The sequence below is a fragment of the Saimiri boliviensis genome, chromosome 13 (genome assembly GCF_048565385.1).
Source record: "Saimiri boliviensis isolate mSaiBol1 chromosome 13, mSaiBol1.pri, whole genome shotgun sequence".
Classification (NCBI taxonomy): Eukaryota; Metazoa; Chordata; class Mammalia; order Primates; family Cebidae; genus Saimiri; species Saimiri boliviensis.
Genome location: NC_133461.1, coordinates 41,995,820 through 42,022,111, shown reverse-complemented (window position 1 = coordinate 42,022,111; position 26,292 = coordinate 41,995,820). Strand labels below are relative to the sequence as shown.

At 41.1% G+C, this 26,292-nt stretch overlaps 1 protein-coding gene across 2 annotated transcripts in view; it reads left to right on the top strand.

Annotated features, from left to right (window-relative positions):
* MOCOS (molybdenum cofactor sulfurase) overlaps positions 1-26,292 on the top strand; it is a 90,390-nt gene that overhangs the window by 23,152 nt on the left and 40,946 nt on the right. For both annotated transcript variants that reach the window (XM_010335423.3, XM_003924718.4), the window contains exons 7-9: positions 1,853-1,969; positions 3,679-4,143; positions 7,866-8,028. In XM_010335423.3, the coding sequence (XP_010333725.2) occupies positions 1,853-1,969; positions 3,679-4,143; positions 7,866-8,028 (745 nt within the window). The remainder of the gene's footprint in view (positions 1-1,852; positions 1,970-3,678; positions 4,144-7,865; positions 8,029-26,292) is intronic.

The window sequence follows — 26,292 nt, the reverse complement described above, 5'->3', positions numbered from 1 at the left end:
GGCTGCTGGGCTGGGAGCCTCCAGGGCACTGTGGCTGGGCCGGTTTCTCGGTCCTCCCTGAATGCTGTGCTCATCCTGCCATAGCAAACAACCTCCTTCACCTGGCTGGGCACAGGCTGGGCCTGTGTGGGATTCCCCAGGATTGAGGGCAAGAGGAGACCGATGCATAAATGGGAAATTAGGACAAAGGGTAAATGTGGCTGCAATAGCATCTTCTGCTCACATCCTCTCCCGCCATGCCTTCTTGACACTCCTCCATGGAGGGCTGGGGATCCATGGGTCTTCCTGTAGAATCTGGGCTGATTTGTGCCTCGCCAATAGCCAACAGATGCCGGGAGGGTGACCCTGCATGGCTTCTAAGGCTAGATCAGAAGAGGCGATGCCGTGTTGGCTTTGTTACCTGGGACACTGGCTTTGGAGCCTGGAATTACCCTGTCAGTTACTGTCTTGTGCCCCGAGGCTGCCATGCATGCTGCAAGGATGCCAAGTCACACAGAAAAGCCAAGCTCAGGACTGTGGCTGGCAGTCCTAAATCTGGAGCCCTCCCAGCCTGGGGACCAGAAAGACCCAGAAGTAAAGGAGTCTCCAGATGATCCCAGCCCCCAGATGCCAAACTACTCCCAGCCTTTGAGTCTTCCTACCTGAGACTCCAGACATTTTAAGACAGAGAGGAGATATCTCCTCCGTGCCGTGTTTCAATTCGTCCCATAAAATGGGGCCATGAGCCTCATAAAATGGTGGTTGTTTTATTATCCCTAGTTTGGGTGGCCTGTTTCACAACAAAGGTAGCTGGTTGTGAATACAGGGGAGTGGGTGACAGGGGCCACAGGGATTCTAATTCAGCCTAGTGGCAGCTGGACTGGGAGTCAGGGGTCTCCCCAGGGTTGCCTTGTGAAGCTAAAGTTGATCCTGGAGATGGAGTTGGCTGGGCCCAGTAGAGTGGCCAGGACTCACCTCACAGAGGCAGGAAACTCCTGAATTCACTAGCAGGTCTGCATGCCAGCGGACCCTTAGCCAAGAGTGAAGAAACACAATTGTTCATCTGAAGCCTCTCAGTTCAACCCAAAGAATGGCTTCTTCTCACTGACACACCAGAGGGGACATCCAAGGTGAAGACTGCCAAGGTCTTGAAAAGGGTCTGTGGGAGTCATCGTTGTCCAGCCATGATCCCTGGCTGACCGCACAGTGACCTCTGGCCACCCCACATGTGACTTCCCAGGGAGAAAAGTTCAAAGGCTCAACCAGCTGAGCAAGATGTGTTTGTTTCCCTGAATGCAGTTCAATGACTCCTCCTGTGAAGTCAGCCTGAGCCCCAGGGCAAGGACTCTCACTGGGCCCCCAGGCCCTTGAGGGAATGGAGTCCTTGGCTCAGGCCTGGAGGAGCAGGGGCAGACATCCCCCGGGACTCATGTGAATGTGAACCTTTCCCAGAGCCTCCAGAGGGCGGCAAAGAGCCGTGGAAACTGCTGGACTGAACGGCAATTCTGTGATTAAACCCAAAGTTGGAGAAAGTCGGAAAAGCAAATCGATCACACTCAGCATGGACACAGTAACACTTGGAGTCCAGGCTGCGAGCTGAGGCGGGGCTGCTTGGAATGGCACTTCACGGGGCTTGCCCTGTGATCCAAACCCATGCAGCTGATGCCAAGAAGCCACTATCTTCAGCCTCACTGAAACATTTTATACAGTGTTTAACAAACCTGTGGTAGATCGTGGCATTTTTTAGGACAATTCCAGGCTTGTATCTTCATTTTATTATTAGGAAAGAGAGGTCCAAATGCCAATCTGAATCTCTCTCAGAGTAAAACTGCACATTGGTGACAGCTCATTCCATGTTACATTAAATCTGCAGGTGGACAAAATGGCCAGTCTTTACAACATCCACCTGCGAACTGGCTGCTTCTGCAACACCGGAGCCTGCCAGAGGCACCTGGGCATCAGCAGCGAGATGGTCAGGAAGCATTTTCAGGTGGGTACAGGGTTCTGCGGTCCAGATGCCGGTCAGCAAGACCCAGCGACACCTGTTACTACATGTGTGTCTGGAGTGGGGGCTGCTGCAGACTCATTTCCCCACGCCTGCTCTGTGCATGTACAAAGGAAAAGGAATACAAATAGAAAATGCTTCAGGAAGGCCGGGTGCCAGCTCATGCCTGTAATCCCAGTACTTTGGGAGGCAGAGGCAGGCGGATCACCTGAGGTCAGGAGTTCGAGACCAACCTGGCCAACACAGTGAAACCCTGTCTCTACTAAAGATACAAAAATTAGGCGTGATGGCATGTGCCTGTAATCCCGGCTACCTGGGAGGCTGAGGCAGGAGAATTGCTTGAGCTTGGGAGGCAGACGGTTGCAGTAAGCCGAGACAGCACCATTGCATTCCAGCCTGGGCAACAGAGCAAGACTCTGTTTAAAATAAAATAAAAAGTGTCAAGATATTATCTCTATCGCAGACTTTCTGATTAGTTTTTTACTTTGAGGCCAAACATTTAAAGGCAAGAGAGGGAAGTTAAGAAGGGATATGTGAGGATGTGCCTTACCTGGTTCGGCCCTCCTGAGGTCCAGCCTCCGGGTTACGGCTGGCCAGCTGCATCCAGCTCGGGTGCAAAGTGGAACTCTTCTTGGGCTCCAGGGATTCTGCATCTCCCAGAATCCCCCACCTCCCTGTCTCTCCCCTGGGCTGAGGTTTTTCACTTCAAGGCATAGCCTGTTTTAAACCATTGCATTGGGAATAATTTGAATGGCAAAGAGTCTTTATTGTTTTGAGTTTCTAATTTGAATTTCCTTTGGTTGCCATGAGATATTGTATATTATTGAAATATTGTATATACTAGATCCCAAGTGACAATGAACTGAGTTTTGTTTAAAAAGAAAGAGGGATAGGAAAGAAGGAGAGGGAGGAGATAGGAGAGGGAGGAGAAGAGAGGATAGAGGGAGAGGGAGGCTCAGGACACAAATAAACACAGCTCCAGATAGAATATTTGGCCCTGTGGAATGTTGTGGCTTCATTTCTTCAGGTGGTTGAGCCAGATCCAGCACTGAAGAGATGTTCGGGGCAGCTCCATGCACTGTGCTGACCAGTGACAACACCAGGCAGCCGGGCTCGGAGACTGAGATTCTCCTGCCTTTCTTCCCCACCTCCCAGCAGGGGCCCTCAAGCTGACCTTGGCCTTCGTAGTGGCCCCGGGCTGGTCATTTGCAGGGCAGCATCTCTGACTTTCCCTGTTGTCAAGGGGCAGCTCTCAGGGACGCAGGCCTCCCTTCAGTACTGACAGGCTCATGAGAGTGTCCAGTGATGTTTCTCCCATCTCAGTCCCTGGTAGACCCTGAGGCCGTCCCCTCAGTGCTTCTGAAACTTTAGTCTATGTTTTGATCCCTCTGTGAGCCAGCCCTGGGCCTGGCTCTAGGTAAATGCTTTCTATAAAGTGTTTCTATGAAACTTTTTAATGGCCTCTTTGAGATTAATATTGGTCTCAATTTACAGTTGAGCAACATGAGATCCAGAAAGTGGTCCCCTGAGTGTACAGAGCTGAACCACGTCTCAGACACACAGCACATGTTAATGTTGCAGTTCTGTTTTCCTGGGTTAATTTTCAAATTGACACAGTTTATTTTGCAAAACTGTTTCCAATGTCTCTATGAGAAATGGGTCACTCTGGCTGGTGCATTTCTTTCTTATCCTAGGCTGGTCATGTCTGTGGGGACAATATGGATCTCATCAATGGGAAGCCCACAGGATCTGTGAGGATTTCATTTGGATACATGTCAACGCTTGACGATGCCCAGGCCTTTCTAAGGTTCATCAGAGATACCTGCCTGCACTCATCAGGGGGCTGGCCTGTCCCTCAGGCCTGTGCTGACACCCGGGAGGCTGGAGCCCCACCAGCCGAGGGCCAGGCCGATGTTACACCTGCTGTCATGCGCAGACGTAGCCTCTCGCCTCAGGAAGATTCCCTCACAGGCTCCAGCGTTTGGAACAACTCGCTCACTGCTGTGAATGCTGTGCCCGTGGCCCCACCTGTATGTGATGTCACCAGAATCCAGCAGACTCCTTCAGAGAAAGCTGCAGGAGTCCTGGAGGGGGCCCTTGGGGCACATGTTGTTACTAACCTTTACCTTTATCCAATCAAATCCTGTGCTGCGTTTGAGGTAAGGACTTTCACAGCAGCACAGAAACACTTCTCTTTGTTTACTATCTCTATTTTTTGATAAAGTAAAGAAAAGCATAAAAAAGTCAAAATTCATCAGAGTGTTGTAGTGAGAAAAGCCATTCTCATTCTTTCTTGGTCTGTGCTGACTTTTGAACATGACTCTGCTCACGGGGGCTCCTGAGAGGACTATTTCTGAGAGGCAAATGTGTCATTCCGGTTATTGATGATAGCTGTAACTTTCACTGAATGTGTGTGCTGACTCTGCGCTGAAGCATTGTATGTGCTTATTTGTTTCATCTGATCCTCAAAATGGTCATATGAGGTGGATAGCAATACTATCCCTATTTTATAGATATGGAGCCTGAGGGTTTTGAGGTTAAGCACTTTGCCCAGGTGACCTGAAGATATATCAAAAGGACACATGAGCCAGCTTGAAGGAGCTCCCATTGGCCAAGTCTGTGGCAATGTGTGCATCAAAATAAGTGCTGATAGTGATGGGTGGTGAGCATTTGAGCAACACAGGGATCCATGAGTCCAGAAGAGAGTAAAAATGAATTAGTTAATAAATGGAGAAGAAGCTCAACCCAACTATAGAATACCACCTAATAAATCAATGAAATAATTTTAAAAACTACCACTTTGCAACCATCATGCCAATAATTGATTTAGGCAATAGTCATCAATAGATGCTAAATCTAATGAAAAAAATTTGATAAGTAACAGGATATTTGCATATTCTGAAAATATCTATCTATAAACAACTTATTAATTAGTAAGTACCACCTACTTATTGATGAATTTTACAATGGAGAAACCTAATAGACCCCATGTTAACCAAGTGACAAAAGTTGACATCACCAACATTGGGACAAAGGAATGGGGTGTGTCTCCTGGAATGCACAGAGAAGAATGTAGCATTACTCCTGTGGCATGGCTACCAAAAATGCAGAAATCATAAGGAAGCTCAGATAATCCCAAATTAAGAGACATTTAGTAAGGTAGCTGGACTGTACTCCTCAAAAATATCAAGGTTATGAAGGACGGGAGAAGACTGAAGGAGACTAGAGAGACCCCACAAATGTATGCAACACGTGAGATTCAATGCAGACGGCAGAGGTGGAATTTGAATGGAGTCTATTGATTAGATGTAATATTGTGTCAATGGTAATTTCTAATTTTGATGGTTGTACTGCAGTTATGTCAGAGAGTGTCCTGATACTTAGAATATGTACAGTAGAGTATAATGGGGGTGATGAGGCATCATTTTGCAACTTATTCTCAAATGATTTAGAAAAGTCAACAATCAGAGAATCTGAGTGAAGGGCTTATGGGAGCTCTGTGCACTATAACTACTTTTATTTAAGCTTAAAATATACTTCAAAAAATTGTGGCATCAGTAAATAATGTCACTTTTTTTGCCTCTTTACTGCTGAGAGTAGCTGGGCTCCCTTCAGTGTGCATTGTTGGGGCATCTATGACCTGGGCTGTGGTCAGAACTCTGAACCTTTGCCTTTGTCTACATACCCTTCTTCAGCAGACCGCTGGCTCAGGAAAAGCCCTCATTGAAGGGACACTGCACCCGTGCACCCGTGCTGTCACATGCTGGTGCTGTTAAAACCTAACCTGTGTTGTCACCACTCCTGCAAAGGCCAGGGGCAGGAAGCCAGCAGAGCCGTAATTGGACTAACTCTGCACTCAGAGAAAGCACATCCTTGCTAAAATAAAGGTTCAAAGAAGAAATGAGATGAAAGTGAATTGGTCTGGTAGCTTAGGAAATAAGTGGAAGGGACGAATGAAACTTAGAGAAATGTGACCCCCAGCTGACTATCCCCAGCTAAATCCCCAGTTAAACCCCCAGATGGCTTAGGGAACCACCATGACATCCTGTGAGGATGCTGCAGCCTTTTTTCGATGTGGGCCACTGTTTCTAAGATCGGGACCTTCTCACAACTGCATGAAGCTGCTTCTACTGCTCCACAGCTGACTGTTCCTGCCAGAATGGTCAACCCAAAGAACATCTTCTCCATCAGTTCAGGATCTCACCATCTTGCAAAAGCAGGATGGGGCGATAAGATTTCACATCTTCGGGAGGTGAACCCAGAGGTGTGGTGGAAGGAGCTGCAGGAGGGAGCCCCTGCTGGGGCAGGCACACCTCTTGCACCGGTCAGCTGTAGGCTGGGAAACCGCACTTCAGAGACCCTGTTGGAAGGAAAACAAGCAAAGTTAGAAACAGCCAATGCATCTTGTTATTCTGTGACGGCAGCTTTTGATACCTATACCCACCTAACTGGTGGTTTTATTTTTGTCTACCAGCAGACTCTATCAAATTTGATATTAGCTTTTTTTTTTTTTCTTTTCTTTTAGAGAAACACACCAGCAGGAAGAACGTTTGTACCTTGTTTTTTTGGTCTTTGAAAAAGCCAGTGTCTTTTTGAGAAAACAATTTAAAACTAGTTTCTCAGGAAAGCTTTATTCTGTGCTGAAAGATTTCTTACTTGCTACTCACTTTATTCATTTATTCATTTGATTACTATTTTTTTTCAAGATGGGATCTCACTCTCTCACCCAGCCTGGAGTACAGTGGTGTCATCAAAGCTCATTGCAGTTTTGAACTCCTGGTCTCAGTCTATCCTCCCGCCTCTGCCTCTGGAATAGCTCAGACTATGGGCCCACATCAGCATGCCAGGCGACTTTTTAATTTGCATTTCTTTTTAAAGACAGGGTCTTGCTATGTTGATCAGACTGGTCTCAAACTCCTGGCCTCAAGTGATCCTCAACCCTGCCTCAACCTCCCAAAGTGCTGGCATTCTAGACATGAGCTACCATGCTTGGCTCTACTCACTTTATTTATTTAATTTTTAATTTTTAGTTGAGACAGAGTCTCTCTCTTGTCGCCCAGGCTGGAGTGCAATGATGTGATCTCGGCTTACTGCAACCTCCGCTTCCCAGGTTCAAGTAATTTGTCTGGCTAATTTTTTGTATTTTTAGTAGAGAAATACTTCTATACTATTTTGAAATACTTGGATAGGCACCACTGCTAAGGAAGGATATACAAGAGCAAAGGGCTGGGTGTGGTGGCTCATGCCTATAAACCCATCGCTTTGGGAGGCAAAGGCAGGCAGATCGCTTGAGATCAGGAGTTCAAGACCAGCCTGGCTAACATGGTGAAACCCTGTCTTTACCAAAAATACAAAAATTAGCTGGGCATGGTGACAGGCACCTGTAATTCCAGCTACTCAGGAGACTGAGGCAGGAGAATAGCTTAAACCCAGGAGGTGGAGGTTTCAGCGAGCTGAGATTGCACCACTGCACTCCAGCCTGGGCGACAGAGCAAGACTCTGTCTTAAATAAAACAAACAAAACAAACAAACAAGAAGAAAAACAAAAAACAAGAGCAATGGCTGGAACCAGCTGGGAAAGGAGGCTTGCTTTTCACTGCAGACTCTTGTACTCTGTCGTACCATGTACAGGCATTACCTACTTAAAACATGGAAGTGGAGAAGGGTGGAGTGTGGACCTGGAGGCTGAATGGGAGACATGTAGCTCCCACATCATCTCCTTTGCATTGTCCTCTTTGTTTCTTCTCTTCCCCTCTTTCTTCCTTCCAGAGTAGGTGCTAAATTCATGAAGTCCATCTGTGTTTGTACAACCACTATGCAAATAGGTGAAGACAATCTTTGGGGGAGCCCTGGCCTAAGACACACCTACCTTTTTGTTTAGGTGACCAGGTGGCCTGTAGGAAACCAAGGGCTGCTATATGACCGGAGCTGGATGGTTGTGAATCACAACGGTGTTTGCCTGAGTCAGAAGCAGGAACCGCGGCTCTGCCTGATCCAGCCCTTCATCGACCTGCAGCAAAGGATCATGGTCATTAAAGCCAAAGGTGGGAAAACTGTCATTTTCACAGAGCAGCTCCCAAGCTTTTATACTCATATAAAGGTAAAATAGTGGCTTGCTTCTACCAAATATTAAAGTAACCCATCAGCCTGGGCAATGTAGTGAGACCGCATCTCTACAAACAATTAAAAAATTATGCTGGGCGTGGTGGTGTATGCCTGTAATCCCAGCTACTTGAGAGGCTGAGGCAAAAGAATCACTTGAACCCAGGAGGTGGAGATTGTAGTGAGCCAAGATCATGGCACTGCATTCTGGTCTGGGCGACAGAGCCAGACCTTGTCTTAAGGGACAACATGGGTAAAATAACCTGAAAGTAAAGGAAATAGCGTCTAGGAAATACGACAAAGAGTTTGTTCCCCTTTTGCTTTGGGAAATTTTGGGAGAGGTAAAGATCTGACAGTCCAGACAGTAAAGAGGGGCCAGGTGTGGTGGCTTACGCTTATAATCCCAGCACTTTGGAAGGCTGAGGTGGGCAGATCACTTGAGGTCAGGAGTTCGAGACCAGCCTGGCCAACATGGTGAAACCCTGTCTCTACTAAAAATACAAAAATAAGCTGAGCATGGTGATATACCTGTAATCTCAGCTACTCAGGAGGCTGAGGCAGGAGAATCACTTGCACCCCAGAGGTGGAGGTTGCAGTGAGCCCATATCACACCACTGTACTCCAGCCTTGGTGACAGAGGGTGACTATGTCTCAAAAAAAGGTATAACTTTTATATGAACTAGATGATGTCCTTTTTACTTAAGTTCCTTTTATTTTCTTAACTCATCATAATGTATACTGCAGGCTTTTATTCTTCCTTGTTGATTTTTATTATGAACGATCAAACTGATAAAAAAGTATAGGCCTGCTCTGTCCAGTAGAACTTTCTGTGATGTTGAGAATGTTCAAACTATACTTTGTCCAGTTTAGTAACCACCAGTCACATGCGACTATTGAAATGTGGCTAGTGGGACACTGGAACTGAATTTTAAATTTTATTTAATTTTAATGAATTTAAATAGCTACATGTAGCTATGCTACAGTGTTGGACAGCAGAGGTATAAAAATAATACACAATTACAGCATTTAATTTTAGCAAATCTTAACATTTGGCCACATTTCCAGTAGGTCCTCCTCCTCCTCTGCCTTTTTCTTTTTTTAACATACATACATGTATACAAACAACATTACATAGCAGTTGTGTGCTGGGTTTAAAAAAAGATTTTTTTTTTTAATTGCATTTTAGGTTTTGGGGTACATGTGATGAACATGCAAGATTGTTGCATAGGTACACACATGGCAGTGTGGTTTGCTGCCTTTCGTCCCCTCACCTGTGTCTGTCATTTCTCCCCATGCTATCTCTTCCCACCTCCCCACCCCCCGCCCCTCCCCCCTTTCCCCCCAACGGACCCCAGTGTGTAGTGCTCCCCTCCCTGTGTCCATGTGTTCTCACTGTTCAACACCCACCTATGAGTGAGAATATATGGTGCTTGATTTTCTGCTCTTGTGTCAGTTTGCTGAGAATGATGGTTTCCAGGTTCATCCATGTCCCCACAAAGGACGTGAACTCATCGTTTTTGATGGCTGTGTAATATTCCATGGTGTATATGCACCACATTTTCCCTATCCAGTCTATCGTCGTTGGGCATTTGGGTTGGTTCCAGGTCCCTGCCATTGCAAACAGTGCTGCAATGAACATTCGTGTGCATGTGTCCTTGTAGTAGAATGATTTATAATCCTTTGGATATATACCCAGTAATGGGATTGCTGGGTCAAATGGGATTTCTATTTTTAGGTCCTTGAGGAATCGCCACACTGTCTTCCACAATGGCTGAATTAATTTACATTCCCACCAACAGTGTAAAAGTGTTCCTATTTCTCCACATCCTCTCCAGCATCTGTTGTTTCCCAATTTTTTAATGATCGCCATTCTAATTGGTGTGAGATGGTATCTCAATGTGGTTTTGATTTGCATTTCTCTGATGACCAGTGATGATGAGCATTTTTTCATGTTTGTTGGCCTCCTGTATGTCTTCTTTTGTAAAGTATCTGTTCATATCCTTCGCCCATTTTTGAATGGGCTTGTTTGTTTTTTTCTTGTAGATCTGATTTAGTTCTTTGTAAATTCTGGATATCAGCCCCTTGTCAGATGGGTAGGCTGCAAAAATTTTTTCCCATTCTGTTGGTTGCCGATTCACTCTACTGACTGTTTCTTTTGCCGTGCAGAAGCTGTGGAGTTTGATTAGGTCCCATTTGTCTATTTTGGCTTTTGTTGCCATTGCTTTTGGCGTTTTGGTCATGAAGTCCTTGCCTACACCTATGTCCTGAATGGTTTTGCCTAGATTTTCTTCTAAGGTTTTTATGGTATTAGGTCTGATGTTTAAGTCTTTAATCCATCTGGAGTTAATTTTGGTGTAAGGTGTCAGGAAGGGGTCCTGTTTCTGCTTTCTGCACATGGCTAGCCAGTTTTCCCAACACCATTTATTAAACAGGGAGTCCTTTCCCCATTGCTTGTTTTTGTCAGGTTTGTAGAAGATCAGATGGTTGTGGGTATGTTGTATTTCCTCTGAGACCTCTGTTCTGTTCCATTGGTCTATATCTCTGTTTTGGTACCAGTACCATGCTGTTTTGATTACTGTAGCCTTGTAGTATAGTTTGAGGTCCGGTAGTGTGATGCCTCCTGCTTTGTTCTTTTTGCTTAGGATTGACTTGGCTATGCGGGCTCTCTTTTGGTTCCATATGAAGTTTAAGGTGTTTTTTTCCAGTTCTGTGAAGAAGGTCATTGGTAGCTTGATGGGAATAGCGTTGAATCTGTAAATTACTTTGGGCAGTATGGCCATTTTCACGATGTTGATTCTTCCTAACCATGAACATGGAATGTTTCTCCATCTGTTTGTATCCTCTCTTATTTCGTTGAGCAATGGCTTGTAGTTCTCCTTGAAGAGGTCCTTTACGTTCCTTGTTAGTTGTATTCCTAGGTACTTTATTCTCTTTGTAGCAATTGTGAATGGCAGTTCGTTCTTGATTTGGCTCTCTTGAAGTCTATTACTGGTGTATAGGAATGCTTGTGATTTTTGCACGTTGATTTTGTATCCTGAGACTTTACTGAAGTTGTTTATCAGTTTCAGGAGATTTTGGGCTGAGATGATGGGGTCTTCCAGATATACAATCATGTCATCTGCAAATAGAGACAATTTGATTTCCTCCTTTCCAATTTGGATACCCTTTATTTCTTTTTCTTGCCTGATTGCTCTGGCTAGAACTTCCAGTACTATATTGAATAGGAGTGGTGAGAGAGGGCACCCTTGTCTAGTGCCAGATTTCAAAGGGAATGTTTCCAGTTTTTGCCCATTCAGTATGATATTGGCTGTTGGTTTGTCGTAAATAACTTTTATTGTTTTGAGATACGTTCCGTCAATACCTAGTTTATTGAGGGTTTTTAGCATAAAGGGTTGTTGAATTTTGTCAAAAGCCTTCTCTGCATCAATTGAGATAATCATGTGGTTTTTGTCTTTGGTTCTGTTTATGTGGTGAATTACGTTTATGGACTTGCGTATGTTGAACCAGCCTTGCATCCCCGGGGTGAATCCTACTTGATCATGGTGGATGAGCTTTTTGATATGCTGTTGCAATCGGTTTGCCAGTATTTTATTGAAGATTTTTGCATCTATGTTCATCATGAATATTGACCTGAAATTTTCTTTTCTTGTTGAGTCTCTGCCGGGTTTTGGTATCAGGATGATGTTTGTCTCGTAAAATGATTTGGGAAGAATTCCCTCTTTTTGGATTGTCTGGAATAGTTTCAGAAGGAATGGTATCAGCTTCTCTTTGTATGTCTGGTAGAATTCAGCTGTGAACCCATCTGGACCTGGGCTTTTTTTAGGTGGTAGGCTCTTTATTGCTGCCTCGACTTCAGACCATGTTATTGGTCTATTCAGGGTTTCGGTTTCTTCCAGGTTTAGGCTTGGGAGGATGCAGCTGTCCAGGAATTTATCCATTTCTTCCAGGTTTACTAATTTATGTGCATAGAGTTGTTTGTAATAATCTCTGATGATGGTTTGGATTTCTGTGGAATCTGTGGTGATATCCCCTTTATCGTTTTTTATTGCATCAATTTGGTTATTCTCTCTTTTCTTTTTTATTAATCTGGCTAGTGGTCTGTCTATTTTGTTGATCTTTTCAAAAAACCAGCTCCTGGATTTATTGATTTTTTGAAGAGTTTTTTGTGTCTCTATTTCCTTCAGTTCTGCTCTGATCTTAGTTATTTCCTGTCTTCTGCTAGGTTTTGAGTTTTTTTGGTCTTGCTCCTCTAGCTCTTTCAATTTTGATGATAGGGTGTCAATTTTAGATCTCTCCTTTCTTCTCATGTGGGCACTCATTGCTATATATTTTCCTCTAGAGACTGCTTTAAATGTGTCCCAGAGATTCTGGTATGTTGTGTCTTCGTTCTCATTGGTTTCGAAGAACATCTTTATTTCTGCCTTCATTTCATTGTTTATCCAGTCAACATTCAAGAGCAAGTTGTTCAGTTTCCATGAAGCTGTGCGGTTCTGAGTTAGTTTCTGCATTCTGAGTTCTAACTCGATTGCACTGTGGTCTGAGAGACCGTTTGTTATGATTACTGTTCTTTTGCATTTGCTGAGGAGTGATTTATTGCCAATTATGTGGTCAATTTTAGAGTAGGTGTGATGTGGTGCTGAGAAGAATGTATATTCTGTGGATTTGGGGTGGAGAGTTCTGTAAATGTCTATTAGGTTTGCTTGTTCCAGGTCTGTATTCAGGTCCTGGATATCCTTGTTGATTTTCTGTCTGGATGATCTGTCTAATATTGACAATGGGGTGTTAAAGTCTCCCACTATTATTGTGTGGGAGTCTAAGTCTCTTTGTAAGTCATTAAGAACTTGCCTTATGTATCTGGGTGCTCCTGTATTGGGTGCGTATATATTTAGGATCGTTAGCTCTTCTTGTTGCAGTGATCCTTTTATCATTATGTAATGTCCTTCTATGTCTCTTTTGATCTTTGTTGCTTTAAAGTCTATTTTATCAGAGATGAGAATTGCAACTCCTGCCTTTTTTTGCTGTCCATTTGCTTGGTAGATCTTCCTCCATCCCTTTATTTTGAGCCTTTGTGTATCCTTGCATGTAAGATGGGTTTCCTGGATACAGCACACTGATGGGTTTTGGCTTTTTATCCAATTTGCCAGTCTGTGTCTTTTGATTGGGGCATTTAGTCCATTGACATTTAGGGATAGTATTGTTATGTGTGAATTTGATACTGTCATTTTGATGCTACCTGACTGTTTTGTTGGTTAGTTGATGCAGATTCTTGATTGTATTGGTGCTCTTTTACCATTTGGTGTGTTTTTGGAGTGACTGGTACTGGTTGTTCCTTTATATGTGTAGAGCCTCTTTCAGGAGTTCTTGTAGAGCAGGTTTGGTGGTGATGAAATCTCTGAGTGCTTGCTTGTTCACAAAGGATTTTATTTTTCCTTCACTTATGAAGCTTAGTTTGGCTGGATAGGAGATTGTGGGTTGAAAGTTCTTTTCTTTAAGGATGTTGAATATTGGCCCCCAATCTCTTCTGGCTTGTAGGGTTTCTGCTGAGAGATCTGCTGTGAGTCTAATGGGCTTCCCTTTGTGGGTAACCCGACCTTTCTCTCTGGCTGCCCTTAGCATTTTCTCTTTCATTTCAACCCTGGTGAATCTGACGATTATGTGCCTTGGGGTTGCTCTTCTTGAGGAATATCTTTGTGGTGTTCTCTGTATTTCCTGGATTTGAATATTGGTCTGCCTTGCTAGGTTAGGGAAGTTTTCCTGGATAATATCCTGAAGAGTATTTTCCAGCTTGGATTCATTCTCTTCATCACATTCAGGTACACCTATCAGACGTAGGTTAGGTCTTTTCACATAGTCCCACATTTCTTGAAGATTTTGTTCGTTCCTTTTTGTGCTTTTTTCTCTGTTCTTGCCTTCTCTTTTTATTTCATTGAGTTGATCTTCGACCTCTGATATCCTTTCTTCTGCTTGGTCAATTCGGCTGTTGAAGCTTGTGCATGCTTCACGAAGTTCTCATGTTGCGTTTTTCAGCTCCATCAATTCACTTATACTCCTCTCTATGCTGTCCATTCTCGTCAGCAGTTCGTCCAATCTTTTTTCAAGGTTCCTATTTTCTTTGCGTTGGGTTACAACATGTTCTTTTAGCTCATTGTAGTTTCTTACTAGCCACCTTCTGAAGTCTGATTCTGTCATTTCATCACCCTCCTTCTCCATCCGGTCTGGTTCCCTTGCTGGTGAGGAGTTGTGATCCCTTTTAGAAGGAGAGGTGTTCTGGTTTCGGGAGTTTTCATCCTTTTTGCGCTGGTTTCTTCCCATTTTTGTGGGTTTATCCACCTGTTGTCTGCCTCTGTCCCAGGGAGTTGGAGCTTTATGAGTTTCCCTTGCACTACTGCCTTTTTTTATTTTTCTTTCAGGTCTGACCCACCCAGCTAGCAGCACGCCTAGCCACTGCCTGCCCGCAAGGGCTTTGCTGAGCTGCTGTGGGCTCCGCCCAGCTGCCCTGAGCTCTTCCCTGTAGTCCTTTTTATATGGGCGTAGTTAGAACTGTCTCGGCAATGGTGGCCCCGCCTCTGTTATGGCGGACTCTCTCTGTTGTGGCAGGTTGCCTCGGCAACGGCGGGTTGCCTCGGCAACGGCAGCCTGCCTCCGTAGCGGTAGAGAGTCTCAGTAATGGCGGAAGCCCCTCCCCCACGGAGCCGGACCGTCCCGGTTCAGCTGTGCTTGGTTTGGAGGGCTCAACCCAGAGGGTTTCCAATTACTGTTTTTGTTTTTGTTGTTGTTGGGGTTGGAGGGGTGGGACCAACCGAGCCTGATCACCTGGCTCCCTGACTCAGAGTCTTTTCTTTTAAGTTGAACGACCCCGCGTTCGGGTTGCCTGCTGAAAAGGCGCCGGGATCTCCCCGTGCTGCGACTCATGGAGTCAGCTCGAACTGCGGCGCCGGCTCCTGGCGGATTTTTTGCCTAGGAATCTCCTGGCCTGACTCACTATTCCAGATGAATGGGCAACTCTGCTGTCTCAGGGCTCTGCTCGCCAGCTAAGAGGGCTCCCAGACCAGTGGCTTTTGTATGGAGAACCGCAGTGACAGGGCGTGGTCACAGCAGCCGCGCGGGCGGAATCAGCCCCTCAGGGGCCAAAACAGCCGCACTGGCTGGGACTGCGATGCTGGCGACCCCTCTTCCTGGGTATCTCCTGGTCTGTGGGCAATAAGTTTGTCTGGAAATGCGGCGTCCACTCACCCTCTGCACCTTCACTGGGAGCTGAAGTCCTGAGCTGTTCTTAGGCGGCCATCTTCCCAGCATTCCAAGATTTTTAAAAATTGCAGATGTAGCAGAAATTCCCTGTGGACCTCTCCTGAGTGTCACTCCTCCTCCTTTCCTATCCCACCTACCATTTTTAGAACATCCCCATTTTCTCCCTAACTTGTAGTTGTACTTTTGTGATATATAACATTTCCATATATTATTCATGATTGTGTTTCTTGGCTGTAAATATTCTCTATTCTGTTCCCGTGGTTAATTTTTCCTTGAACCAAGAGGCCAGTGTTATCACTAGTTATGGAATATATGTCTTGATATCTCTCTCTCTCTCTCTCTTTTTTTTTTTTTTTTGAGACAGAGTTTTGCTCTTGTTGCCCAGGCTGGAGTGCAGTGGTGAGATATCAGCTCACTGCAACCTTCACCTTCTGGGTTCAAGTGATTCTCCTTCCTTAGCCTCCTCAGTAGCTGGGATTATAGGCATGTGCCACCAAACCTGGCTAATTTTGTGTTTTTAGTAGAGAATGGGGTTTCTTCATGTTGGTCTTCATGTTGGTCAGGCTGGTCTCAAACTCCTGACCTCAGGTGATCTGCCTGCCTTGGCCTCCCAAAGTGCTGGGATTACAGGCATAAGCCACTGTGCCCAGCACTAATATCTCATTTTTTAAAAATTATCTGTTGTCACATATTGCAGAATCTCTTTTTTCAGAGTGAGTAGTATTCCATTGAATAAATATACCACATTTACTTTATTTGTCTCTTAATGGACATTTGGATTGTATCCATATCTTGACTATTGCAAATAGAGCTGCAATGAACTTTGGGAGTGCTCAGGATACTCTTCAGTATTCCGACTGAAGTTATTTTGGATCGGTACACAGAGTGGGATCACTGAATCATATGGTAGTTCTATTTTTAATTTTCTAAGGAATCTCAATATTGTTTTTCATATTAACTGAACAACTTTGCATACCCACCAGTGGTTGCAAGGGCTCAAGTTTTTCCACATTCTCACCAACACTGTCTTTTTTTGGTTTGTTTTCTTTTAACAATAGCCATCCTAACAGATGTAGAGTGATATCTCACTTTGATCTTAATTTGCATTTTTCTGATTATTAGTGATGTTACACATTTTTTATATACTCATTGACTATTAGTACATCTGTTTTGGAGAAACATCTATTCAGGTTCTTAACCCTTTTAAAAATTAGGTTATTTGGTTTTTTGTTTGTTTGTTTACTATTGAGTTGTAAGAGTTCCTTGTATGTCTTGGAGGTTAACTGCTTTTTCAGATAACTTGTTTGGAAATATTTTTTCTCATTCCACAGGTCGCCTTTTTACTTTGTTAATTGTTACCTTTGCTGTGCAGAAGCTTCTTAGTTTGATATAGTTCCATTTGTGTATTTTCATTTTGTTACTTGTGCTTTGGGTGTCATGCTCACAAAATTATTGCCAAGACCAATGTCATGAAGTTTTTCCCCTATGTTTTCTTCCAGGCGCTTTACCTTTTGGGATCTTATGCTTAAATCTCTAATCCATTTTGAGTTGAAATTTTCGTATGATGTAAGATAAGGGTCCACTTTTATTCTTTTGTATATGGATATTCAGTTTTCCCAACACCATTTGTTGAAAAGACTATCTTTTCTCCATTGCATTTTCTTGACACCCTTCTCAAGGTTCAAGTTGACCATATAGGAATGAATTTATTTGTGGACTCTCTAGCCTGTTCCATTAGTCTATACATCTGTCTTTGTGCCAGTACTATATTGTTTTGATTACTATAGCTATAGTGATATATTTAAAATCAGGAAATGTGATGACTCCAGCTTTGTTCTTCTTTTTCAAGATTAATTTATTTGTCATCTTTTGTGGGTTTATATGAATTTTAGAATTGTTCTTTCTATTTCTGTTAAAAAAAATGCCATTGCAATTTTGATAGGCATTGCATTGAATCTGTAGATTACTTTGGGCTGTGTAGACATTTTAACTATTAATTTCTCTAATCCATGAACATGGAAAGTCTTTCCATTTGTTTAATTTCTTGTTTGTGTCTTGTTTAATTTTTCATCAATATTTTGCAGTTTTCAGAATATGAGTATTTCACTTCCTTAGATAAGTTTTTTTTTTTTTTTTTTTTTTTTAAAGACAAGGTCTTACTCTGTTGCCCAGACTGGAGTGCAGTGGCATGATCATAACTCACTGTAGCCTTGAACTCCTGGGCTCAAGCAATCCTCCCACTCCAGCTTCTTGAGTAGCTGGGACAACATGCGTGTGCCACCATGCCTGGTTTAGATAAGTTTATTTCTAGGTATTGTACATTTTTTTGTGCTATTATAAGTGGGATTGGTTTTCTTATTTCCTTTTCAGAGTGTTTGTTTTTAGTGTATAGAAATGCAATAGATTTTTGTATGTTGATTGTGTATCCTGTATTCTGCAACTTTACTGAATTCATTTATTAGTTCTAACGGTTTTAAAAAATGGAGTATTTAGAATTTTTTAATAGATAAGATCATGTTTTCTGATCAAACAAGGACAATTTTACTTCTCCTTTTCCAATTCGAATGCCTTCGAATAGTGGAGGCAAGAATGGGCTTCTTTGCCTTGTTCCTGATCTTAGAGAAAAAGTCTTCAATTTTCCATCACTGAGTATAATATTAGTTGTAGGCTTTTCATATGGCATTTATAATCTTGAGGTAACATGTTGAGGCTTTCTATTCCTAGGTTATTGAGTTTTTATTATAAGACGGTGATGAATTTTGTCAAATGCTTTTTCTGTGTCAATTGAGATGATTATTTACCCTCTATTCTGTAAATGTAGTATATCACATTAACAGATTTTCATATGTTGACTCGTTCTTACATTCCAAGAATAAGCCCACTTTCTCATGGTGTATGATCCTTTTAAAATACTGTTAGATTCAGTTTGCTAGTGTTTTGTTGAGGATGTTTGTATTTAGATTCATCAGGGATATTGGCCTGCAATTGTCATTGTCTGGCTTTAGTTCAAGAATATGCATCCTGGCCTCATGGAATGAGTTTGGAAATGTTCCCTCCTCTTAGTTTTTAAAAAGGGTTTTGAGAAGACTTGACACTAATTCTTCTTCAAATATTTGATAGCATTCACCAGTGAAGCCATTTGGATATAGGCTTTTCTTTATTGACAGGTTTTTGATTACTGATTCAATCTCCATATTAGTTTCAGGTTTGCTCAGGCTTTATTTTTTTTTTCATGTTCAGTTTCATTAGGTGGTATGTTTCTAGGAATTTATGCATTTCTTCTAGGTTATCCAGCTTGTTGGTATGTAGTTGTTTATAGTAATTTCTTATAATATTTTGTTTTTGTGGCATTATTTCATTTCAGATTTTGAGTTTTCAATTTTTCTTAGTCTACCTAAAAGCTGTCAATTCTGTTTATCTTTTCAAAAATTCAACTTAGTTGTGTTAATGTTTTACATTTTTCTATTTTATTTATTTCCATTGCAATATTTGCTGTTTCCTTCCTTGTACTAACTTTGGGTTTGTTTTGTTCTCTTTTTTCTAGCTCTTATGGTGTAAATTAGGTTTGAGATCTTTCCTCTTTTTTACTGTAGATACTTAATGCCATGAGATTACTACTTAGTGCTGCTTTTGCCTTATCCCATAAATTTTGATATTTTATGTTTTTGTTTGTCTTTGGTATTTTATAATTAAAAAAAATTTCTTCTTTGATCAAATGGTTAAGAGTGTGTGGTTTTATTTCCACATATTTGTGAATTTTTCCATTTTCCTGCTGCTACTGATTTCTAGTTTCATTTCATTGTGGTCAGAAACTCGATATAATTTCAATTTGTTAAGTCTTCTTCTTTTTTTTTAAGTCTTCTTTTAAGACCTAACATGTGATCTATCCTAGAGAAAGACCTGTGTGTGCCTTAGAGGAATGTGTATTCTTCTGCTGTTGGGTAAAATATCATATATATATATATATATATATATATATATATATATATATAACATATATATATGTATATGTTTATTAGGTCTATTTGGTCTACAGTATGATTTAAGTCCTCCTTTTCCTTATTGATCTTCTGTCTGCATGTTCTGTCCGTTATTGAGTTTATTTTTGTATTGCTATCTATTTCTCCTTTCAGTTCTGTCAATGTTAGCTTTATGTACTTAGGTGCTCTGATGTTGGTTCATATATATTTGTAATTGTTACATACTCCTGGTGGATTGATCCTTTTATCATTATAAAATGTCCTTCTTTATCTCTTGTGACAGTTTTTGACTTAAAATCCATTTTGACTGATACAAGTATCGACACTCCTACTCTCTTTTGATTACCATTTGTATGGAATATCTTTTTCCATCTCTTTACTTTCATCCTATATATATATACTTAAACCTAAAATCGATTTCTTGTAAACAGCATACAGTTGGGTCTTTTTATGTCTTTTTATGGTCTTTTTATTCAGCCATTTTAAATTCTCTGTCTTTTGTTTAGAGAGTTTAATCAAATACATTTAGAGTAATTATTGATAAGGATTTGATATTGCCATTTGGCTAGTTGTTTTCTGTTAGTCTAATAGTTCTTTTTGTCTATCTTTTCATCTCTTGTCTTTGTGTTTTGTTGATATTTTATATTGATGGGCTTTAATTCCTTTATCGTTCCCTTTTTGTGTAACTTCTATAGTTTTTTTTTTTTTTGTGCGTGTGTGTGTGTAGTTATTTTGGGGCTTACATAAAATATCTTAGGGTTATAATAGTCTATTTTAAGCTGAACAGCAAGTTTAATCACAAACATAAACACTACACTTTAACCTTTGCTCCCCATACTTTATGTATGGTTGTCAGAATTTACATCTATTCATATTGTGTATTTTTTTTTTTTTTGAGACAGCATCTTGCTCTGTTGCCCAGACTGGAGTACAGTGATGTGATCTTGACTCACTACAACCTCTACCACCCAGGCTCAGCAATCATCCCACTTGAGCCTCCTGAGTAGCTTAGGACCACAGGCACATGCCACCATGCCTGGCTAATTTTTATATTAGAGACCAAGTTTCACCATATTGTTCAGGTTAGTCTTGAATTCCTGAACTTAAGCAATACATCTGCCTTGGCCTCACAAAGTGCTGGAATTATGGGCATGAGCCACCACCCCTGGCCCATATTGTGTATCTTTTAACACATATGTACACATTTCAAGAGATGTGGTCTCACTCTGTTGCCCAGGCTGGAGTGCAGTGACATGATCATAGCTTATTACAGTCTTGAACTCCTGGGTTCAAGTGATCCTCCTGCCTCCATCTACTGAGTAGCTGAGACTACTGATATGTGCCACCATGCCCACCTAATTTTTTTTTTTTTTTTGAGATGGAGTCTCACTTTGTCACCCAGGCTGGAGCACAGTGGCATGATCTTAGCTCACTGCAACCTCCGCCTCTTGGGTTCAAGCAATTCTTCTCCCTCAGCCTCCTGAGTAGCTAGGATTACAGGCGCATGCCACCACACCCAGCTAATTATCATATTTTTAGTAGAGATGGGGTTTCACCATGTTGGTCAGGCTGGTGCTGAACTCCTGACCTCAGGTGATTTGCTCATCTTGGCCTCCCAAAGTGCTGGGATTACAGGTGTAAGCCACTGTGCCTGGCCCATGCCCAGCTAAATCTTTAAAACTTTTGAAAAGATGAGTTCTCTCCAATCTAGGCAATATCATTCAGGACATAAGCAATGGCAAAGGTTTCATAGTGAAGACACCAAAAGTAATTGCAACAAAAGCAAAAATTGACAAATGACATTTAATTAAACTAGAGAACTTCTGCACTGCAAAATAAATGGTCAACAGAGTAAATAGTCTACAGAGTGGGGGAAAATGTTTGCAAACTATGCATCTGACAAAGGTCTAATATCCAGCATCTATAAGGAACTTAAACAGATTTACAAGAAACAACACCATAAAAGAGTAGGCAAAGAACATGAGTAGACACTTTTCAAAAGGAGACATATATGCAGCCAACAATCATATGAAAAAAAGCCCAACATCACTGACCATTAGAGAAATGCAAATCAAAACTACATGAGATGCCATCTAACACCAGTCAGAATGACTATTATTAAAAAGTCAAAAAATAACAGTTGCTGTTGAGGTTGTAGAGAAAAGGAATGTTTATACACTGTCGGTGGGAGCGTAAGTTAGTTTAGCCATTGTGGAAGATAGTGTCATGATTCCTCAAACAACTAAAGACAGAAATAGCATTTGGCCTATCAATCCCATTATGGGTATATACACAAAGAAATATAAATTATTCTATTATAAAGACACACGCACACATATGTTCATTACAGCACTATTCACAATAGCAAAGACATGGAATCAACCTAAATGCCCATCAATAATTGACTGGATAAAGAAAATGTGGTACATATATACCATGGAATACTATGCAGCCATCAACAAGAATGAGATCATGTCTTTTTCAGGGACATAGATGAAGCTGGAGGTCATTATCCTGAGCAAACCAACACATGTTCTCACTTATAAGTGGGAACTAAATGATGAGAACACACGAACACATAAAAGGGAACAATAGGTACTGAGGCCTATAGGAGGAGGGTGGAGGGTGGGATGAGGGAGAGGATCAGGAAAAATAACTAATGAGTATTAGGCTTAATACCTGGGTGATGAAATAATCTGTATAACAAACCCCCATAACACAAGTTTGCCTGTGTAACAAACCTGTGCTTGTACCCCTGAACTTAAAAGTTTTTTTTTTTTTTTTAAATTAAAGATGAGATCTCTCCATGTTTCCCATGCTGGTTTCAAACTCTTGGCCTCAAGAAACCCTTCTGGCTCAGCCTCCTTGTAGCTGAGATTACAAGCATTAGCCCTTGTGCCCAACATATATTTTAACATACTTTTATGTCTTTGTTTTAAAAATATTTTCATCTTTTGACTTATTTTTGTAGCTATTTTAAATATTTTTGTCTTTTGACTTTTATGCTAGGATTAAAAATAAGTTTACCCACTTATTTAATATAAATAAAAAATAATATTACCCACTACCAATAGTAACATAATTTTATTTATTTGTCTATATACTTACTTTATAGCAAATTTCATGCTTTCTTATGCTATTGTGTTGTTGTATAGTGTCCTTTAGTTTCCATTTGAGGAACTCTCTTTTGCATTTCTTATGCATCAGGTCTAGTAGTGGTACATTTTCTCAGCTTTTGCTAGGTGTGGTATTCTTGTTGGTAGGTTTGTTTCTTTTAATATTTTTAATATATCATCCTACTTCCTCTGGCCTACAAGATTTCTGCTGAAAAAAGTCCACAAATTGTATTATGAGGGTTTCCTTGTATGTGACAAGTCACTTTTGCCTTGCCTTTTTTTTTTCCTTTTGACTTTTGGCAATCTGATTGTATGTTTCTTGGTGTGGATTTTTAAAGATTATCTTATTTGATATCCATTGGGTTATTTGAATTTGGATGTCCATTTTCTTCCTGGATTTGGGAAGTGTTTCAGCCATTTTTTTTTAATAAGCTTTCTTTTCTTTTCTCACTCTTTTCAACTTTTTAGACTCCCATAATATATATATTGGCCTACTTGATGATGTCTCATAATCCCCTAGGCTTCCTTCATCCTTTTAAATTCTTACTTCTTTTTGCTCCTCTGACGGAATTATTTGCAATGACCTGTCTTCAAGTTTGCTTTTCTTTTCTTTTGCTGATCTAGTCTGCTGTTGGACTTCTCGTATAAAAAATGTTTTTAGTTCAGTTACTGTATCCTTCACCTTCATGATTTCTGTTACTTTTAACATTTTCTATTTCCTTGTTGAACTATTCACTTTGTTTATACACTGTTCTCTTGACTTTGGTGACTGTCTTTGTAAAAGTTACTTTAAATTCTCTGTCATGGAAACCATAGTACTCTGTTTCATTAGGGTCAGTTTCTGGGAATTTATCTTGTTCCTTTGTTTGGAACATCTTTGCCTGACTCTTCATTTTCCTCAACTCTCTGTGTTGGTATCTGTGCATTAGTTGTTTGTCTGTTTGTTTTGAGACAGTTTTTCTTTATTGCCCAGGCTGGAGTATAGTGTCATGATCTTGGTTTAATGCAGTCTTTGCCTCCAGGGTTCAAGCAATTCTCATGCTTCAGCCTCCGGAGTGGCTGGGTTTACAGACATGCACTACCACACCAGGCTAATTTTTTTGTGTTTTTAGTAGAGATGGGGTTTCACCATGTTGGCCAGGATGGTCTCGAGTTCCTGACCTCAATGCCCACCTTGGCTTCCCAAAGTGCTGGGATTACAGGCAAGAGCCACTGCACTCAGCCTGTGTCTGTGCATTAGACAAAGCAAGCACCTCTCCTAGTCTTCATGGACTGGCCTCACCCTAACAATGAGAGTGACCAGAAATTCAGGGAGTCACTACCAACTCTCTCCTCTCTTAGGAGAATCAGGCAACTATGTTTTCTACCTGCTTATTGTGAGTTGAATCTGGGGAGCTCAAGATGCTACCTCCATTCTCTTGTGAGTAGCTTCACTGTGCCAGGCCCTTCAGAGCTCTAAGACTGAGAAGACAGAAGTCAGTCCTCTAGGGACCTCTCTTGGAGAAGGTGAGGCACGAACCAGCCCCTTCGCTTTCCTGGGTGAAGCTGAGAATGAGGGGTTTTCTTCCTGATTGTATGGCACTGCACTGGGGGCCAGGTGTCTGGGGAGAAAGTGCTGGAAAACTCCCTAACAGTTTCAGTGAGTCTAGTTTCATGTTCTTCTGGGGAACAGGAGCCTTTCAATTTGGTTCTGATTTCCATGTCATCTTCTAATAATGATAATTTGGTAGCTTTCTTTTTAATTTTTATTTCTCCTTTTCTTGTCTTACTGCATTTGTTAATCTTTCCTATATAATGAGGAATGGAGCACTGATAGAAGACATCTTTCTTTATCTAACTTGTTGGAATGCTTCTAAAGTTTCAAAAATAAGAATGATGTTTACTGTAGTTTTTTGCTTAATTTCTTTTATGAGGCTACAGTAGTTCTTTTCTTATTTTGCCAAAAGTTTTATCAAGACTAAATTTATTTCTTACTGAATGCTTTTTCTGCATTTGTTGGTTATCATATTTTTACCCATAATCTATTAATGTGATGTATTACATTAATAGATTGTCCATAACTGACCTATCCTTGGTATCTTAAAGAAAAGGTACTACTTGGCAATGACTTTGTAATACGTTGTTGGTTTTGGTTTGCTAATACTTTATTATTTTGTATTTTTGTGATAGTTGTGTCTGTTTTTATCAGAGAGATTGATATATAGCCCATTGTTATTAAATTGTTCTTGTTCAAGTACCCAGGACATTAACATATGCTAATTATTTTTATTTTAAACTGTTACCTATGCATGTTACATACTCCTTTATATATATGACGTGTATAACAAAGAAAAAAGAATAACTTTTCAACTCCACTGACATAGTAAGTGGTTCTATTTTTTATAAGCAACAATTGTGGTTAATGCAGAAATTTGTTGCTATCTCCTAGAGGCTACTGAGATTTGACACTCTATGCTGATATCTTTACAGAATAAGCCTTCATGCCTGTCTGTCTAATTCTAAAGGATTTAAGGTAGCTTAGAGAACAATGACCCCATGATGTGGATGATCCAGAAGTAGAGAAAAATCTTTCAGAATAATTTATAGAGTGTCCCTGGAGTCTTGCATGTGATTGACGCCATTCAGGTTCTTCCATGAGAAGCTTGCTAAGTGCACATCCTACTGGTGGCACTGATAATGATGAAGAAAGTCTTCATGTTATAAAAAGATTTCTAAGACTCAGGCATTGCCTTGATGCAACCAAATTCTAGTGTCATTAAAATTCTTTGTTTGAGGCAGGTTCTCACTCTGTCACCCAGGCTGGAGTGCAGTAGCACAATCTCAGCTCACTGCAACCTCCACCTTCTGACTCAAGCCTCAAATGATCCTCCTACCTCAGCATCCTGAGTAGCTGGGACCATAGGCATGTGCCACCATGTCCAGCTAATTTTTGGTATTTTCAGTAGAGATGAAGTTTTGCCATGTTGCCCAGGCTGGTCTCAAACTCCTGAGCTCAAGTGATCCACCTGCTTTGGCCGCTGAAAGTGCTGGGATCCCAGGTATAAGCCACATGCCTGGCCTTAAAATTCTTGTATATTTCATAATAATGGGCTTTGACTTACATAGTTATTCATTTTCCAGTTTTGAACAGACACAGTAATTGTACATATTTATGGTGTACAATGTAATACTTTAATACATGCATATAATATGTAACCAAATCAGTGTAATGATCAAATTGGTGTAATTATATAGCATATTCATCACCTCAAATATTTATCATTTCTTTGTGTTGAGGATGATAGTAAAATCTCTTCAGTTATTTTGAAATAGTCAGTAAATTATTGTTAACTATAGTCACCCTACTATGCTACAGAATACTAGACTTTATTCCTCCTATATACCTGTGATTTTATAACCATTAACCAACCTCTCTCTTTCTTTCTTCTAGTCCTCTCTGCTTCTGGTAACCACTATTCTACTCTTTACTTCCATGAGATTAACTAGAAATTCTCACATATGAGTGAGAACGTGCAGTATTTGTCTTTTTATGCCTGGCTTATTTCACTTAACATAGTGAAACATCCATGTTTCTGCAAATGACAGTATTTTCTTCTTTTTTATGGTTGAATAATATTTCATTACACATACACGGTCCACATTTTTTCTTTATCTATTCACTCACTGATGAACACTTAAGTTGATTCCATAGCTTGGCTATTGGGATAGTTCTGCGATAAAAGGGAGTGCAGATATACCTTCAACATACTGATTTTCCTTTCCTTTGCTATCATTATTATTACTTCAATAGTTTTTGGGAAACAGGTAGTATTTAACATGGGTTAATTCTTAAGCTGTGATTTCTGAGATTTTGGTGCACCTA